Genomic DNA, 18,845 nt, shown 5'->3' with positions numbered 1-18,845 from the left:
TTCACCAGTTATAGTTATCTCAAGTAACTCGCACCCTCACCATGCACTGCTAATTACCTCACTTATTACAACACTCATGACATGTTCTATGACATCACAGAAACACCTGAAGTTACATTATTGATGACAACACTGCACGGGGGTGCGAGTTATAGTTGCAGTTGGACATGACTTGTAGTTACTTGAACTATATCTGGTGAATTTCCATTGTTTTGTTCACTTTAAACGATACGTTTTAACTGAAATTTCACTCAACTATAAAGTCCCTCTAACCTTTGGTTTTTTTTTTACAACAAACTTTATTGGCATTTTGAGGACACCGGGGAACTCGTCCCCATACATGGTACCAATATGGGTAGAAGAACAATGAGAATTGGCGTCCCTGTTCAACCCCCCCCTGGTCTGCAGAACATCAGACCCCCAAACCCTCCCCCCCCTCCCGCACAGCACACCAACCCACAGTCCAACATAGATATGCAACATTTCCTATCAGCGTTGGCTCCATACTCTGATTACTCTCCCTCAGTTCATAGGGCCCGGGGCCTCGGAGGGGGAAGCCACCGGGGCTCTGATTAGCCTCTCTATTGGGTCCAACGTCACTGCATCCTCCCGTACAGACAATACAATGCCCCGATATCGCGCCCATCTCTTCCAGACTTTACCATGCTTGTTCGGACAACCCCTTGCCAAGAATACCGCCTCTTCCGCGGACATGCAGCGGTCCAACGCCTTCTTCCAGGCCTGAACCGGGGTAACCTTTGTTTTTTGCAGTGAAAAGCAAAGTGTGTGTGTGCGGAATGTAATCTAGAATCCTCCTGCAAACTTGTAAAGATTTTAGTCAAATATGCAGAGAGTGATCGGGCAGCCCTACAAAGTAAAATAGATTAACTCAATGAAGAAATAAGTAATCTAGGACCATCAGAGAATGAGAAAAAATTGCGTGAAGAGATGCTAAATCGCTTACAGAAAGAGGAAGACATAATTAAAAAACGAAAAGCTTTCAAATTCCAAAGGGATAAGCTTGACTACCAAAATGGTCAAGTGTTTACCTCTGCTAAGAAATTTCAGACATTCAAGACCGTAAAAGAGCAAGTGGGCAATAAAGTCAATGCTACAGATATGGTCCAATCTTCCACTTCTATGTCTGATTTGAGTTCTGTTCCCGGAAGCGAATCTGAGGGTGAGCAGGCAATGGCATCAGCAAGGTTGGGGTTTACAAAGCGGTCCTTGGCGCAGGAGGTGGATTGCCTGCGCCAGGACAGAAGACAAACCCTGAGACCAAGAATGCAAAAATAAACCAAAGACAACAAAGAGACAACCACAAACGCAAAGAACGACGACAAAGTCACAGAATCAAAAAGTGGAGGGAAACAAAACAGAAAACCATACAAAAAATGGAATCACAAGTAAATGCATCTATGGGCAATAACAGATTGGCAGTAATAAACTTAACAGACATGAAATTGAATGACAATGAACATAACATTCTCTCATTGGGAGTGTCCCACAGCCCAGCCAGTGATTTCAAATTATGTGCAGACGTGCAAAAATATTTACAAGTTCATAAGGAAATTAAAGTTACGCAAATTCCATTTATTACAGAGGAAAGACCAATCAACGACAAACCGTTTCGGTTCCCGCAACAAACAGTCCCTCCATGCTTACAGTTAAAGACATGGAACTCCTGCGAGATTTACTGGAGCTGCGTGAAGAAAGCACAATCTCGCAGGGTTCTCAGAATACGGGCACTACCAGCATATCTAACACCAATATTGCAGGTTTAGCTCACTTCAAGCCAAAATCTACGTTTAATCCGATCATGTTACACGACAATCTGGACGTTTTTAATGAGTTGATGACCAACCAATTGAAAAAAATATACATCTCCACGCTGAAATCGCGTCGGAAATTGTCCAAACAAAATAATTGCTATGGTCAACTGATAAGAAAACTACAATCCAAGGACAATATAATTGTCAGACAGTCCGATAAGGGCGGCAATGTGGTCTTATGGCCACGAGATATGTATTTGGAGGAAGCATATTGTCACCTCAATGATCGAGACTGCTACAAATACAGTGACATGAAGGCGGTCAAACAGGCATGGAGTGAATTCTACGTCAAGCTTGTAGCGTGGAAAAGTGCGGGACTGCTCAGTGGGGATGAATTCAAGTTTCTAAAAAATGACCATCCGGTGATTCCGGTTATCTACTTCATCCCCAAGATCCATAAGGATGCCAACAAACCGCCTGGGCGGCCAATAATTTCAGCGCGGAACAGTATTATGGAAAACACATCAAGGTATGTCGATGTCTTCTTGCAGGAACACGTTAAACATCCAAGACACTAGTGATTTCCTGCGGAAGGTGGAGGACATTATTTGGCAAGAAAACTATCTCCTCATTACCTTAGATGTTAATGCCCTCTATACAAGTATACACCATTGTGATGGCATCAAGGCAGTGGACTATTTTTTAAACAAAAAAACGATATGCATGCTGAACCACAATAAGATGTTGTTGAACATGATTTTAACCTGTTTAACCAACAACATTTTTCTGTTTAACAACCAGGTTTATCAGCAGATGAGGAGTTGCGATGGGGGCTTGCTTCTCCCCAAGTTATGCCTGTCTTCATATGGGACTTTGGGAGGAGCAAGTCCTCAGCAATAAATTTGCGTACGTCATTGTGAGAAGTTGGCCTGGTATATGATGCTCACTAGTTAAAGTGATCACCTTGTACCATGCCAAGCAACCCTTATGGTGTGGTTGTAAGTCAACCATTTCGGACTAGCTGCCCTAGTGGTAGCGTAGGCTAAGCAGTCTTTGAGGCTAAACTCGTGATGCGTGTTAAGCCAGCTGTTTTACCAAATGCAACCCCCTTTTATACCAATGAAAGGACACCACACAGATATATATTCAAAATATATATGTATTTATTTCTCAAAGTAACCCCTAGTCTCTTTATGAGCACAGGAGCACAAATCGTCAAACAAGATTATCACAGAATACACAGAAGTTGCACTTTATATGGATAGGCCCTGGTGGCCACTCGAACCATATACTAAAATAGTGGTATAAGTACCACGAACAGAAAAGGAAAAAGGCCTAGGGCCTCTAGAATCGCTGGGCCTACAAGGAGCTGACTTCAGTTAGTGACCAGGAGGTCCACGGGTGGCGTGTGCAGAGCAAATAGTCACACGCGGGCTCCCATAGGTTTCAATGGGTGCGTAAAAAGTACAAAGTTACTGCAAAGAGGATCTTCCGGATGGACTAGGAACTCAAGATTTGGAACACAGGCACTAGAGATGTAATACTACACTTGGGCACAGGTGTGCCAGCTTTACCTCACCCACAGGAAGCGGGTGCATAGGCCTCGAAGTGCGTCGGGTTTCTTCTATCTGTTCCGTGGAGCTTGTAGACAAAGATGCTGCAGGCGGTCGGTCCGGGAGAGATGCAGTGGATCCAAGAGTGGATCGGAGATGTTGAAGACCTGTAAGCAGAGGGGACAGTGTTCACAGTCACTAGCCAGTGACCAGCGTGGCACCAGGTGGGTACCAGGCAATGTCGGGTGCAAACAGGAAGAAAGGTGTAGCTTGTCTCTGCAGCCACGTGGTCCCTGGAGGTCGACGACGTCCAGGAGTCGGGTCACGAGCTGTCCCACGCAGGCTCTCGCTGTCGGCGGTGTCGGCGACTTGATCGAAGCAAACAAGCCTTGGCAAAAGCAATTGTTGTAGGAGACGAAATAAGCTGATGGTTCTGACCAGCAAGGTCAGAAGGACTGCTCCTTTGGAGGGGAGCAAGGGCCAGTCTGGAGCAACCAGACCAGCGGTGTATTTCGTAGGGTTCGTCGCCAAGATGGCTACTAGCCAGCGGGCCAGCAACCGGTTAGGCGCGTCGAGTGGCAAAATGCAGAAGGGCCCCACGCAGATCGTGGAGATGCTGGAGGGCTCACCTTTGGTGCAGATGCTGCTCGGGTGTTGGGCTTCTCAGATCCCAAAGCACAACTTGGAGGGAGCCTCGGTTGTTGCACTTGTCAGCTTGTCGTAGTCATTCCAAGATGGCTGGCTCCACGTGTCTCGGTGCCTCCACGGGTCTCCTCTTTTCAGGGACTGTGGATCGGGCGGTGAGAGGTCTGGAGGTCCAGGTCTTGTCAGTCTCTGGGCTCGGGCTCCGGCGGGAGGCGGCGGCAAAGCAGACGTTGATTCGCTGGATGGTGCTTGCGTTAGCAAGGTGGTCACTCCCTGACCACAGGGGAGATTGGCTTCAGTCCTCTGTGCAGCAGAGCGTCGAAGTTCCCGTCTTCTTCTTAGTGTTAAGTTGATTCCAGGATGTCTGAAGTCTTAGGACACAGCTCCTACCTTTAAGCGGATTCTAGGGGCCGGACTACCTGCTAGGTCCCTCCCTATGGGTGGGACCAGGAAGGGGGGTGGTTACACCCCCACTCCTTTGTCCAGCTCGCCCCAGGCCCGGGACTGGTGTGCCCCAGGACCGGTTTGAACTGGCATATGCACCGAGGCTCCTTGTGAGCCACAGGCATGTCTGGTTTCTTTCAAGCCCTACCTGACCAATACACAAAATCCTGTCTGGGGTGGTGCATGCACCTCCCCTGGCAGGAAACCCTTTGTCCACACCTCCCAAGCTGGAAGGACTCCCAGCAGCAGGAGGGCAGACTTGTGTCTGTGGTGGCAGCATCCATTTTGTGGAGCTGAGGCTATGTCTGATTTTACCCGGGTTTCAGGTACTGTACATGTCGTGTCCCTCTAGAAGGGTGGAATGCTAACCCCGTCGCCAGAATTGGCGAGGGGTTAGTATTCCAATTCGTATGACACCTTACTCGACATGTTTTGATAAAGCCAAACCAAAGATAGCATTTAACCGCGAGGTTCATAATGCACTTAAGAGTATATGGTATGACGATATCTGGAAACAGTAGAAGGAAGTTGTTCCGACCACTGCAGACAGGCTCAGCTCATGCCAGAGCACCATCTCACATGGAACCAAGCACTCTGCCTTCAGGATTGTTAAGGCCTGCCATAGGAGTGACTTATAGGTTACCAGGTGTCCCATTTAAGGTTAGGTATAGGTATACTACACCTAAGTAAGAGGTGATTACACCAACTTACCCCAGCTGAGTGATCAGCCAGTTGTGTCAAATTGTTAGGCCAAGCCTGGGGTGGCATAATACATGCTTCAGCCCTTGGCAGGCCTTGGGTACACCAATGCCCTGGGTACCTAGTGTACACTGGTACAGGGGCTGACAGGGTGATCCAACCAATTGGGTATGTACCTAGGGTACATGGAGTCCATTTTAAAGAGAGAACAGCCAGGCTGAGATCCTGAATAGCAGGATCTCAGGCCAACTAAGTCGAAAAACCAGCTAGACACTAGGCAAAAATTTGGGGGTAACCATAGTCAGATATCCACCTTCCTACAGTCATGACTAACAATGTAATTAGATGGTATTGTTACATTGATGATTTGTTCCTTGTATGGAAGGGCAAGGAAGAAGAAGCTCTGACTTTTATAGATCAAATCAACAACGAGTTAAATCTGCACTTTGTATCACATGTCAGCAGGGAAAGAGTCCATTTTTTAGATGTGGAGGTATATATCAACCAAGGCAGGTTAGAGACTACTTTGCATCGCAAACCTACAGCCGGCATCACAATGCTCCACGCATCCAGTCACCATCCCGAACATCTGATTCGCAGTATTCCCTATGGGGAAATGCTGCGAATCCGGATATGCAGTGTTGAGTCAGAATGCGCCCTAGCCCAACTGGAGAGTAAGAAAAGATTTTTGGTTAGGGGTTATTCAATGGAAATGAGCCTATCCAAAGCCACTGAAGAAAGGAGAAGTTCCTGAAACGCGTCTGGCACAATCTTGGATGTTTTTTCCCGTTATGTTCCTGCTGGCAAGCTGTCATTAAAGTATTTACAGCTTTATCTATCTCCGTGTGGCTTCACTCCGAATGGGTTACCTGTAAGTTGTGGATATTAGACGGCCTTTACCCGGTCGTGGAAACGAAGCCCACCGCTTTGCGGGCCTGTCATAGCACCACGGAGTGATGTATCGATGGGACGGAGGCAAGCTGGCGCGAGCAGGAGGTTGCCAGTTTGAAGCTCTCTTGGCAGCTACAAAGCGGGGCAGGAACTTACATGAATAGAGTACATCGTATATTTTAGATTATTTTGACTTTGTGAAAACGCACCCACTGAGGGAGCAAAGGTGTGCACTACATCGCCCAGAATGCCATAAGGCCACGCCCATTGGGGCGAGTGCGATCAATTTAAGCAGCATACAACCTGAAAGACGTTTTCCTCAGCCTATCCAAAGCCACTGAAGAAAGGAGAAGTTCCTGAAACGCGTCTGGCACAATCTTGAATGTTTTTTCCTGTTATGTTCCTGCTGGCAAGCTGTCATTAAAGTATTTACAGTTTTATCTATCTCCGTGTGGCTTCACTCCGAATGGGTTACCTGTAAGTTGTGGATATATATATATATATATATATATATATATATATATATATATATATATTCACTTAAAAAACCATAGGTTTCACACAAGTTATAGTTAGCTGCACATTTCACACGTAAAAAACCAATGAAATTCCACGATATAGTTAGATCAGGTAACTATAACTTGCGCGCCCACAATAAACTGCTGATGACGTCACATATTACATTACTCATGACATGGTCAGTGACATCACTCATGACATCAATGATGACATCTGAAATGACACATTGTGTATTGCGGTCGCGCAAGTTATAGTTACCTGCACTAACTATAACGTGGAATTTCATTGGTTTTTTACGTGTGAAATGTACAGCTAACTATAACTTGTGTGAAACCTATGGTTTTTTAAGTGAATTTGCAAGGTTTTTTAAATGCTAATTCCTAACTATAATGTGTGTGAAACCTATGGTTTTTTCAGGGAATTTGTACGGTTTTTTAAATGCTAAGTTATGTATTTATTTTTAATTTTTTTTCTGGTTTTTCACCGTACACACACCCTGCGCGCACGGTAAGCTTACCGTACGCGCACTCCGCGATTTTTAAAAAAAATTATTAATTGTATTTTTCGTACTTTTTGGTCCTTCCTGGACCCCCTCACAAACGCTAGGGGGTCTGCAACTCTCTTCGTTGCCCCCTTTTCACGTTATCCACCTTTGTTTTTCAGAGCGAGAGACATAAAATGGCGGCCGACACTTTCTGATTTCGACCGATTCGAATGTTTACAGTCATGTAACCACCAATCAGAATTTAGCTCGCGCACGGCACCGTACGCGTACGGTAAGCTTACCGTAAGCGCACGGAGCGCGCTTACAGATATATATATTGATTTAAATGCTATTTTCTCAGGACCTACTGAACAGATTTACACCGGACCTGCAAAAGGCACATCTCTGACCTGAGGACTACCTCTCTGCCAAATTTCAAGTAATTCTGTTCAGCCGTTCGGGCTGTAGCTCGGACTAAAGGTCCTATGGGAAAATGCATGGGGAAAACCCGTTTTGGGACCCCCCTTTTTTCTCAGCCCCCGCTTGACGAATCCCCCCGAGACTTTCAGGGTAGGAGCGGAGCGTAGCGCCCCATTAGTTTTGAAAATTTCGCGAGGATTCGTCAACCGGCGCCAAAGTTATTCCACATAGAATGTTGCGGATTTCCTATGGAAACACTGTCCTAACTATAACTATCTACTGGCGACCGCCAGTAGATAAAATATATATATATATATATATCTCCGCTGTCAAAAAACAGAAGGACAAGCACTCGCGTTGGCTTCAATCCCAGTTAGGATTTATTCGTGCAAAAAATCAAAACAGCCGCGTTTCAGCCGTAGCTTTCGTCAGTGTCGGCTAGCGTCATAGTGGCGGAAGTTTATATTTACAAATGCTAATCAAAACAGAGGAAGGACTTACCGAATCAATTTGTCGCCATATTGGAGTGTGCATTTTCACTGTTTACATGAACAATGCAATTCATAGTTAATCAAAATGTGATTCCTGAAAAATAATAATCCTAAATTAATCTTTCCAGGTATACATAATTCCAATATTTACAATTGACTCAACATATTTACAGAGGAACGAATGTGACTTGTCAATATTATGCCCTGGATGGGCTGGCGTTAATCTGTACAGTAAATTAACTTCTCTTGTTTTATATCTAAATTACATTGCGTTACTCATAATTCATATGTAGTCTGATTCATAGGTGTATTACATTTCAGTCCTCCCAAGTTTCTAACCCAGACATGTATGATATTGCTCAGAATTGTGTACATACGTATATATCATAAGTGAGTTATTAACTCCTCCCCTGCGTTTAAGCCTTTTGGTGACTATGTTTGGAGTTCAATAATGTATCTGGACTCCAGACGCCACAACCTTTTCTCCTTATCTCCTCCCCTGATGTCATTTGGGATACGATCTAAACAGAAAAACTGTAGGAGAGTTCTATTACTATTGTGGTAGCTAGCGAAATGGCTTGCTACAGGGTAGTTGTCATCCCTATTAGCAATGGCTCTTTGGTGTTCTAATATGCGCATTTGTACTGCGTTCACTGTGCTTCCTATGTAGCGATAGCCACATGGGCACTCTAGGCAGTAAACCACATACGTTGTAGTACAAGTCATGAATTTAGTGATCTTGGTACCGGACCTTTTTTCCGGAATTTGGTAAGTCAGAACTCTTTTACTGGTACTGCATGCTTTTCATTTCCCACATGGGAACGAGCCATGAAGGCTCTGCAGTCCTGAAGTTGGAAGTAATTTTGTTAGATGGCTCTGTACCAATTGGTCCTTTAGAGATCTTGATTTTCTAAATGTTATTTTCGAATAGTCCGAGAGTTCCTTTCCTATGACACCGTCAGATTTTAAGATTTTCCAGTTCCTGCACAGTATAGCTCTTAGTTTACTGTCTGCTGACGAGTAGTTAGTAATCAATCTCAGATTTCCTGTCTCGTCTCCTGATATATGAATGTGTGTGTCCCTCAGTAGTGTCTGTCTATCAACTGTTCTTACTTTTGCCTTGGCCAATTATAATGTTTTTAAGTGAGTAGCCCCTTGATCTAAATCGCCTGATGCTATTACTGGCTGCCTGATCATAATCTTCTTTTCTTGAGCTGTTCCTTTTTATTCGTAGTAATTACCCATAGGGCAGGGATGTGGAATTCCTATAGCCCGACACCCGGGACATATTGTTTGGGGTCAAGGGCAACAAGTTTCCATGTGTATTTTGTCTGTGGGACAAGTAGGCCAACCCCTTACATCACAAACCCTTTGACTGCCAGTCTTCCATATCCCATTATGGATCAGGGGAAGGCATTGCCTGCAGTTAAGGTAATATTTGTGTCCATGTGTTAACGCAGTTTAAACTTGTATTTATGGTTCGTTAATGCAAAACGTTTATTATTAGGGTGAGTGATCTAAGTACATGTTGTCAGCTCAGACTGCACTACTGACAGTGGTTCGATTTAAAAAAAATGTGTACATACTGTTTGGACTATTTGATTTAATGTGTCCGAACACAAGGAGTGCACCTTCCACCTTTGGCTATATACGTTTTCAATGTTTAGCAAAATGAGGCTATGCTTACTGCTCCCAGAATGCTCTGATTAGATGCAAATATATGCAGAAGCTTGAAAACAAGATTGAATATTCTTTTCTTTAAAAATAAAATGTTCACAAAAAAATGCAAAAACATTTCGCTAAACTACTGTAACATTTTAGGTACCGTTTTTCTGCAGCATCATTTAGTGGAGTGTATTGATGTATGCTAGTATTTCCGAAAAATATTCATTATAGAAAATCAGTGCAACCAGTTTTAATAAGATTATGGGAAACAAAAATAAACAAGCATTGGTAAAGGCAATAGGTCTGAAATTGTTGGTCGGCCTTCTGGTTTTGTCAATGCGTGACTTGTTTTGGCATGTTTTTTGTAAAACCTTATTGGCGTGGAAGCTGCTGGTCCCTTATTATAACAAACATTGGCAAAAGCAAAAATAGTTTTGGTCTCAAAAAGCACACATTGCCACAGTAGTTCTTGGCACTGAACAAAACTGTGTCGATTTATGCTCCTTGTGAAAGAACAAAATGCTGTACTCACAGTGAAGCTAGCCGACAGACAGACAGAATTTTAATAAACACAAAATGTCATGGTTAATGCTAGACCTAATTAGGAGCCCAGTTATTAAATAAAGTCTAGAAAGTGCACACATGTCCTTGCATTAAGTGCAGATATATGGCTTATGTGAATTCACAGGACTTTACAGAAGTAGGCCAAGAAATAGTAGTCCTAGAAAATATTTGTGAACTGCATTTTAGGATGAACAAATATGCAGGTGTAGATTTGCTCATGAGAAAATCTGAGTGTTTGCAAATTCACTTTCCCTCCTACCACCTTTTTCCCCAACCCTGGAAGTTTTAGGTCTGCCATTGTCGGGAGTAAATTTCCAACCTTTCTCAGTATGAGAAAAGATTAGAGAAGAGTTGGTGAAAACCCTTAAAACATGCAAGTTAGTAGGTTTGCACAGACTCAAAAGTGCATTCCAACCCTGGAACTGTTGCATACCATTAACTTTAGCGCCAGTATGTAGCTCTGCGGACACGTGGCAACTTAAGGGAATTGCTAGTATTCAAACCTTACTATGGAAGGAGCCCTTGCATAATTAGAGGGGCTATTTCAAAGCTCTTATCTAATGAGACTGCTGCCATAATTTGTCACCGCATTACATGGCACAAAAGGGACAAGCAGATTTTGTTACAGGACGAGTAGATTTATGAAGTAACCTGCCCCATGGACAAATAGATATTTATTAAATTCCACACCCCTGATAGGGGATACTGTTTACAAGGCTCGCTGGGTGGCTACTACGTCCATGCAGGACAGAATTACCAGCCGTGGTCTTTCTTTACAGAGCTGTTTGAATTGTTCCAGATTCTACAAAGACTCTGATGTCCAGGAAGTTCACCTCACTTTTACTAATTTCGTGGGTGAATCTTAGATTCAAGTTGTTTACATTGAGGGCGGAGATGTACTTTTCTGCTGATATCTCAGACCCCTTCCAAATAATGAAGAGGTCGTCGATGTATCTCTGCCAACAAACCACTTGGTCCACCCATTCGCTCTTGTCATCTGCCCAGGCCACCTGCTTCTCCCACCAGCCTACGAACAAGTTTGCATAGCTGGGGGCGAAGCAGGTGCCCATCGCCGTGCCCCTTATTTGTCGGTACCTTTGGCCTTGGAAGATAAAAATATTATTATTCAAGCGAAATGCAATAAATTTAAGTAACATTTCAAATGCAATAAATTCAAGTAACATTTCGCTGTGTTCCAAGTATCTTACTGAGCGTTGTCCCAGAAAGGACTTTACTGCAACTAGGCCATCTTGATGTCTTGTACTCGTATAAAAGTTGCAAATATCGAGCGTTATCATTATGAAATCCCTTTCCCAACCTATATGTTGTATTTGTCTTAGAGAGTTTTAGTGTCTTTAGTATAAGAGCTCATTTGTGCAACCAAGGGTGCAAGAAAGTAGTCAATGAATTTTGACATATTTTCAGTCAAACCTCCTATTGACGACACAATCAGTCTCCCTGGTGGTCTGGCAGCATCTTTGTGCACTTTAGGTAGATGGTAAAATGTTGGTATTTTTGGCTGTTTATTTTGTAAAAATAGTAATTCTTCTCTGGATAGTGTTCCTCCTTCATGTCACTTGTTGAATAAATCCATATGTATATATTCTTGGAACTTTAATTTTAAACAGGCGTATTAATGACGCCAAATAGAAAAGAAAACAGACCGCTTTTGATGCTTACCCTTTATTGTTTTTGTTGATATAAGCATATGACATCCGTAGGAACAAACTGTTTTCATTGTTTTGGCAGAAAGTGTTTGCAATAAAAAAGTTTTTTTTTTTAATAGCATTTCACCAACCTTCCAAGGCCAGGACTATTGGCTTTGCCAACGCTTGTTTGTATTTCTACCATCTTCTAAATGGTCATAGGGCCATATTCACAAAGTCCTGTCTTCGAAAGCTAGAGATTCACACCACTAGGATTGATTTTTCTCCTGTGTTTGGAGCAAATTTATGACTTTCATTTGATTAACAGAGGACCCCAAGGTTACTTAATAACTGTATGACCATCAAACTTTCCTTGAGTACTACAATGAATAAACTTTACGCAAATGGGGTTTATGCCATGTTATTATTTCTAATATGTAAACCTGTTGCAAATGTGCACTCACACTCAACTATTTTCCTAAGGAAGACTTGATTTTAACTTGGATAAACCCCCTACCTTAGGCTCCTGTGAAATAGGAGCGTGTTCCCTCGCCACTCATACATGGGAAAGGCACTCACTCTTGCCTTTGACTTTACAAAGTAGTAAACTACATGTACGTGGTTGTTAAATACCCACACACTTCCAAATTTGTAAATTTCTCTATACTTTATTAGCAGTTTGAGCCACTTGGAAGTTACCAAAAACCCTATCTTACCATCAAATGTACAACAGCAGAAATTCCAGCATACTTGCAGAATTTCCCCATTCACTCTTGGTAGTTTTTGAATGCTCAAAGTGGTCCTTTTGCGCTTCCAAATTCAAGTTAACTGTGTGTGATACTTTGTGAATGTGTCCCATAATATCTTGATTAGTTCTGTTTCTGCTTATTTTCAGTTTCTCCAACTTTATATTGCTCATCTTCTTTTCACTTTCCACATTCTCCCTTCCTGATAGTTTCCTCTTTTTGATCTGTTTTGCTTTTAGTCCTTACTCTCTACCTTATTGCCCACACGTATGCTGTCACTCTGTTCTTCCTTTCTCTTCACCTTATATCTTATTATCTGTTTTTATCCGCAGGTACATGGTTCGGTTTCTGGTATGGACCCCTGTGCAAGAAGGAGTACAATCAAAAGCATGGTGTTAGACAATGGCTACCCCAGTGTCCTCTTTACTACTTTTGTTTGAAATGGGAAATCTAACCCTTCAAGAAGCTTTGCAGAAGCTTTACTTTCTTGGCCCGAGTGCTTTGTAGTTGTTCTTCGTCAAATGAAAGGAGCCTTCTTATGAAGGGAAAAACTGCATACCTTCAAGGTACAATGGAAGGCTGAAATCAATTTGAAACTGGGACCATTGCTCTTCCATTGGAACTCAAGTGGGTGGTACAGACTAGTGCTGGGTGCCATGGCCCATGGGGAGACCCGGCTCATGGCTCCAGAGAGGTTGGTAGCCATGCTAGAGTCAGGCATGGAAAAAGTACTCCTAATTGACAGTCGACCCTTTGTGGAGTACAACACTGCACACATCCTTGATGCTGTTAATATCAACTGCTCCAAACTTATGAAAAGAAGGCTGCAGCAGGACAAGGTGGTGATAACCGAGCTAATTCAGCATTCTGCAAAACAAAAGGTAAGCACTGGGGTAAGTGGAGGTTGCACATGTTTTATTTGTCACTCCCAATCCCATCGCCTGCTTCTAAACACTCATATATCCAATCCTACTCGCTCCCTAAAAGCCTAGTTACACATATTCCTTGCCAGTCCTCCCCCCTTAACCCACTTCTGCCTTTACCTACAGCATTCGACTTCTGTCCATCCACCTTACTCAATGACCTTCTCTATCCACCTCACTCAGCGCTAAGACCCTCCTCCACCTTTGAACCTAATGTTTCCCAGTTACAGTTTTCATGAACCATTGGAATAACACCTCATGTAAAGCATTCTGTTGCCTTGTGGATGTTATGTGAATGTGGCATTATATATGCTCAAGGCAAGCATGTTGGTCATTCATATTTGAACTAGTAACTGATTCAAGAATATAGTTACTGCTATATAATACAAGTAGTTTTCCAGAAACCTTTCTGCCAGGGTGTAGTGGAGACGCTCCGACCTAGATACATCCTTTTAATACATGGAGCAGCATGCCAGGATTTGAATAAATTATCTTTGGAGTTATTACTGTGCTGACTTCTGGGCAGCCTCCTGAGTGGATGGCTCAGGTGTCAAATGTTTGCCCCGAAACTCTGAAGGTACCCTTCCAACCCTGCTAATTGTCCTACCCATACTTAATAAGGATCATAGATCTTGTGACTCATTTCATCTTCTGGATTTAAAATAGCAACTATAATATTTACTGCCCCGTTCACACTATACATGACTTGATAGGTACATCTGGTACAGGTCTGGTTAAGAACCCTTCCACCCAATTTACAGCAGTGGTCCTACAGAATTCCATGACAACATTTGGCTTTGTGCCCTATTTATACATTATGAATTTTATTTAAACAAACTAATTGAGTTGTTACCAATCTGAACACACTTGCCTATGCTAATGACATAGTCTCCTGCTCAAAAAAGATCTGGGCATTCAACTGGATAACAAACTCACCTTGGATGTACAGGTGCAGAAATTAGCAGCTGGTTATTTTGGCATTCTGCAAATGCTTAGAAAAGCCTTCGAGTTCTTACCTTTCCCCTCATGTAGGCTCGCGGTTCAGGCTATTGTTATGTCACGTTTAGACTATGGCATTTCCCTCTGTCTGGGACGCCTCCAATATGTAGTAAGCATATTAAAATTCTTTGTTTGATTAATAAAAATCATTACAATTAAAACAGTGATGCCCAGTATATAAACCAGTTATGTAGTAAGAAGATTGTAGGTGGTGCAAAATACAGCGGCACACCTTCCCTAAGGATCCCAAATCACTACTCTGTTGTAAGCTTGCAGGCCACTGCATTAAAGGCCTGTAGTAAAACCTTTGCTCTGAGACCGCAATCCTGCAGTGCAAGTATTTTGTGTCATGGACTGGGGATACATCCTTTCTTTTGATTGATATGCATGTGTATACATCACTGAAAAAAAACAAAGATCAAAGTAATGTTATAGTTAGGAATTGTGATAATGTTACTTTACATTTATAAAAAACACAAAAAAACAAAAAAATTCACTGAAAATTCCTAAGGTTAGAGTGTTATAGTTACATTTCAGTGACAACTGAACGTTTTTAACTAAAAACGAAACAGAAATTGACTGGTTATAATTATCTCAAGTAACTATAACTCGTGCCCCCGCTATGCTCGGTTTTGTCATCAATAAAGTAATTTCAAATACTGCAGTGATGTTATCAATGATGTTGTAGAATATTTCATATAACAACATGTAATATGTGGTGTAATTAACTGTGCATGGCGAGATTCCGTCTGGAACTCCCCACACCCCCAACCAAACAAGAGCTTGGGGGGCAGGGTATTCTTCCCCCTCCCCCAATCCCCTTATATTCTTGTTTTAAACAATTTCAGGACAGGGGAATAAGTCCCTGAGTCTTGTAATGACTGCCTGTGTAACATTTTTCCTCATGTTGTAGCCAGCCAATCAAAGCACTCGCTCCTGAGGGAGTGTGTTGGCCTAAGGGGAAAAAAGCCCCCTGGGCCAATCAAAATGCTCTACTTTTTAAAGTTGGGTTTGAAGGAATCTCATACCCAGATATACAAATATTTTTGTACCTTAATTTCTTAAACTACTGAACAGATTTACACCAAAAGCACGTTTTCTAGACCAAGATCCAGCTTCTTGCCAAATGTGGTACATTTCCGTTCTGCAGTTCTTTGCGGTAGCACTGCCTACGTCCATGGAAAATAAATGTGTATATTGCATTTTGGGACCCCCTCCTTTTCTCTGCCCACGCTTTACACATCACCCTAACACTTTCCATGACAAAACTAGTCAAAAGAGGGCATTTTATTGAATTTCATAAAGGTCTGTAAAACGGCACCTAAGTTAATAGAAAACCAAAAAAGAAATTTCCTAATGAAATGCAGTAATTATATCTTGCTCTCCCAGTAGCCGTCAGCACTGGGTAGTTATATTATTATTATTATTATTATATGTCTGGTTTCCAAGCCCTTTCACACTACTTTTGTTTTTTATTTACTGATCCATCTGTTATCAGTAAATCAAACATCACTATGTTTTGTAGCCCCTGCCACATGTAAATCCGTCTTGACTGTGCGCCAATCTGAACAGTCCATCCTGATCTACCGGGCAAGGTCCTCCCCAAAACGAAACACAAGCAACCCAAGACTGGTTCCTATTAGAGCAGGGTCAAGATTGATTTGCATATGGCTGGGTCCAAACCGAGGTGGCCAAAAGATAGATGGGTTGGAATGCTTCCTTGAGTGATTTCCAATGGTTAGACAATTTGCAAGCTATTCTTCCATCACCGGTTTTATGTTTGATATACCACCCTAAGTGGAAAGGTATGCTCAGACATGTATCCAGTTCTCACTGTGCCACTGGAACCGTGCTAAACCCGAATGAAACCGGTCTCGAGTTACTTGTGTTCTGGTTCAGGGAGGACCTGGTGTGACAGTTCGGGCTAAATTGTTCCTATCTGAGCAAGGTCAAGACTGATTTGCATATGGATGGGTCTAAAGTGAGGTGAGGTGGGCCGGGTTGGAATGCTTCCCTGATTTCCAGTGGTTCGACAAATTGCAAGCATTCCTTCCTTCATCTTTTGTGTGTTTGATGTACAGCCAGAAGCCTAACCTAAACTGCTGCATAATATGTATAGTCTTCAAAAATCAGGGTTATACATGCACCATACATCAGTCAAGTCATACTGCTACTGCAAGTGTCTCAATAGTTGCTGTTGTGCAGTAGTGCTTTGTCTAATATTAGAGTTCCCCATATTCTATTTTGCGAAGCTAACTCAGTCAACGCCTTGGATGCGTCTGTGTTCAGTCTTTATATGTTAACCAATGTAATATACTTGCTTCCTAGAGCTTCCTTTAGAATCCAGTACCTACCCTCAGCATCTGACGTAACTGTGCTATGCCTGAAGGGATAGCTGCATTTGATAATTATGGCTACTCCTCTTTAGTTGGTTGAGGGTTTTTTTTATAACTTTTTTTTTTCAGGGCTTTGCAACAAATTTCTTCCGGCCCCTCTGCTTTAAAAATGCGGCAATCACTCCACCTGCGGGAAAATCTATGCCATGTCATTTGGTGAGATTAGTTTCCTGCAGCACTGCAAATGCAACTCCTTGCCTAACTAAACCTGCAAGCACTTGTCCAAATTTTCTGTGGTTGTTTAGCCCACTAATATTCTATGTTAGTAATTTTACTTGCAGGTCAGATGTACCTATGAGTGCACCCTGCTATCCTCATGTCTTCATCTCTGTGGGAGTTGATGAAAGTTGGATCTATAGCATGCAGCAGAATCAACCACACGTTCTCTTAGCAAATCCCAACATCCCATGACCACCCCGACACCGATCCCTAATCAGTCAGTGAACATTTCCCTGTAATTGTGCTATGCTTCATAAGCTAGACAGCATAAGGTCCCCACAGTGTCCCAAATGTGAACAGGTAGAAGCAACATACCATCACCTCATGTGGGGATGTAGTGTTCTAGAATCCAAGGTTTGGATGTACAAAGACAGATTACAATAGAACTGCTGTGTTGTCCTCGGATTTTCTTGTTGAACATTGGGGTTTACCGCTCAAAGCGTTCAATAAAGAAAAAGTTCATAACCTTTATGCCATTACAAGCCAGGGTACTAGAGCTCCATTGGTGGCTAGATGGTCTAAACATATCTGAATGGTGTGCGGTTGAAAGAGCTAGAATGAAACTTTTGCAAACTGATCCCAGACTTACGGAGGATCTGGACTTGCGGCTTAAATTAACAAGGACACTAATTCCCCCATAAGAGGGCCTGGCATGTCTGGTGCATGTCTCAGTGGATCCCACTGGGAAGATTTTCTTGTAAACGGTATGATCCCCTCCAGACTCTCTGGCATGAGTTTAATGTTAAAAACTTTGAAAAGGATTATTGCCTTAAGATGCTAATACATACATATTAACCCTTATCCAAAAAGCATCTATATGCATGTAGCAATATTTTAATAAAGACATCTTATTTTTTAATTTAAAAAAATACTCAAAATATACATGGCTTCAAGCATGGGTGGCCATTAGCCCCTGGCTCTACCATTGCTGCAAAGCGGAGTTGGCCACATCAGCAGTGTAGTATTTTCCCCGCCTAGGCCCCATGTTTAGCAGTTAAGCAGGCGTATGTAGGCAGACCAGGGGCCTGCCACAAAGCAGCAGACAACTGACACTATGATGTCATCCTTTGGCACCATCAACTGAATAATGTCTAACATAGATTAAGGTCATTGACCAAAATATTCTGCTTTGTGAGCGGCACAACCTGCCATTAACTACCCGATTCCATTAGTGACCACTCCAGCAGCTCCTCAACCTACAGAGGACTCGCAACAGTCATTTAACATGGCAGGTGAAACGGATAACTAGAGTTAGGGCTGAACTGACAACACACCATATATATATATATATTTTTTTTTAATTGATTGCACATAACAGTGAGCCGGACCTTATAGAGCTATATGGACATATAAGTACATGGCATAGTTCACATATTTACAACCAGTGTGGGATAGCACCCATTAATAATATCGAACATCCATGATAGTCTCTTCATGACATCACTCAGTGGTTTAAGATCGTTAATATACATCCTAACCGGCGAACAAATACAAAAAGTTTTCGGCATTTTCATCTACGCCAGGAGTCCAGCCAAACATGTCATGATTAGTCAAATCTATCAGGATCTAATACAGATCTAATATTCTAACAAAAACTCTTACCCTACCTCCCCCTCCCTCCCCACATGCTCTGCCATAATATCTAACAGTAGCATTTGCACATTTTCCACATCCGCAGTTATATGTGTCTCGATCCCAAAGACTGACGTAGGCAAACTGTACAGTCCTGCTAACGTACACAGTATAGCCCACAAAGATTGTGAGGAGCC

At 42.6% G+C, this 18,845-nt stretch overlaps 1 protein-coding gene across 5 annotated transcripts in view; it reads left to right on the top strand.

Moving 5' to 3' along the window:
• The window catches only part of DUSP16 (dual specificity phosphatase 16), a 402,719-nt gene that overhangs the window by 201,252 nt on the left and 182,622 nt on the right, over positions 1 to 18,845 (top strand). For all 5 annotated transcript variants that reach the window (XM_085652099.1, XM_085652100.1, XM_085652102.1 and 2 more), the window contains exon 2: positions 12,872 to 13,420. In XM_085652099.1, the coding sequence (XP_085508225.1) occupies positions 13,196 to 13,420 (225 nt within the window). In that variant the 5' untranslated portion in view covers positions 12,872 to 13,195. The remainder of the gene's footprint in view (positions 1 to 12,871; positions 13,421 to 18,845) is intronic.

This window comes from Triturus cristatus, chromosome 4_1 (assembly GCF_964204655.1).
Source record: "Triturus cristatus chromosome 4_1, aTriCri1.1, whole genome shotgun sequence".
NCBI classification, from domain to species: Eukaryota; Metazoa; Chordata; class Amphibia; order Caudata; family Salamandridae; genus Triturus; species Triturus cristatus.
Note: the sequence above shows the minus strand (reverse complement) of the source record. Positions and strands in the feature narration are given on the sequence as shown.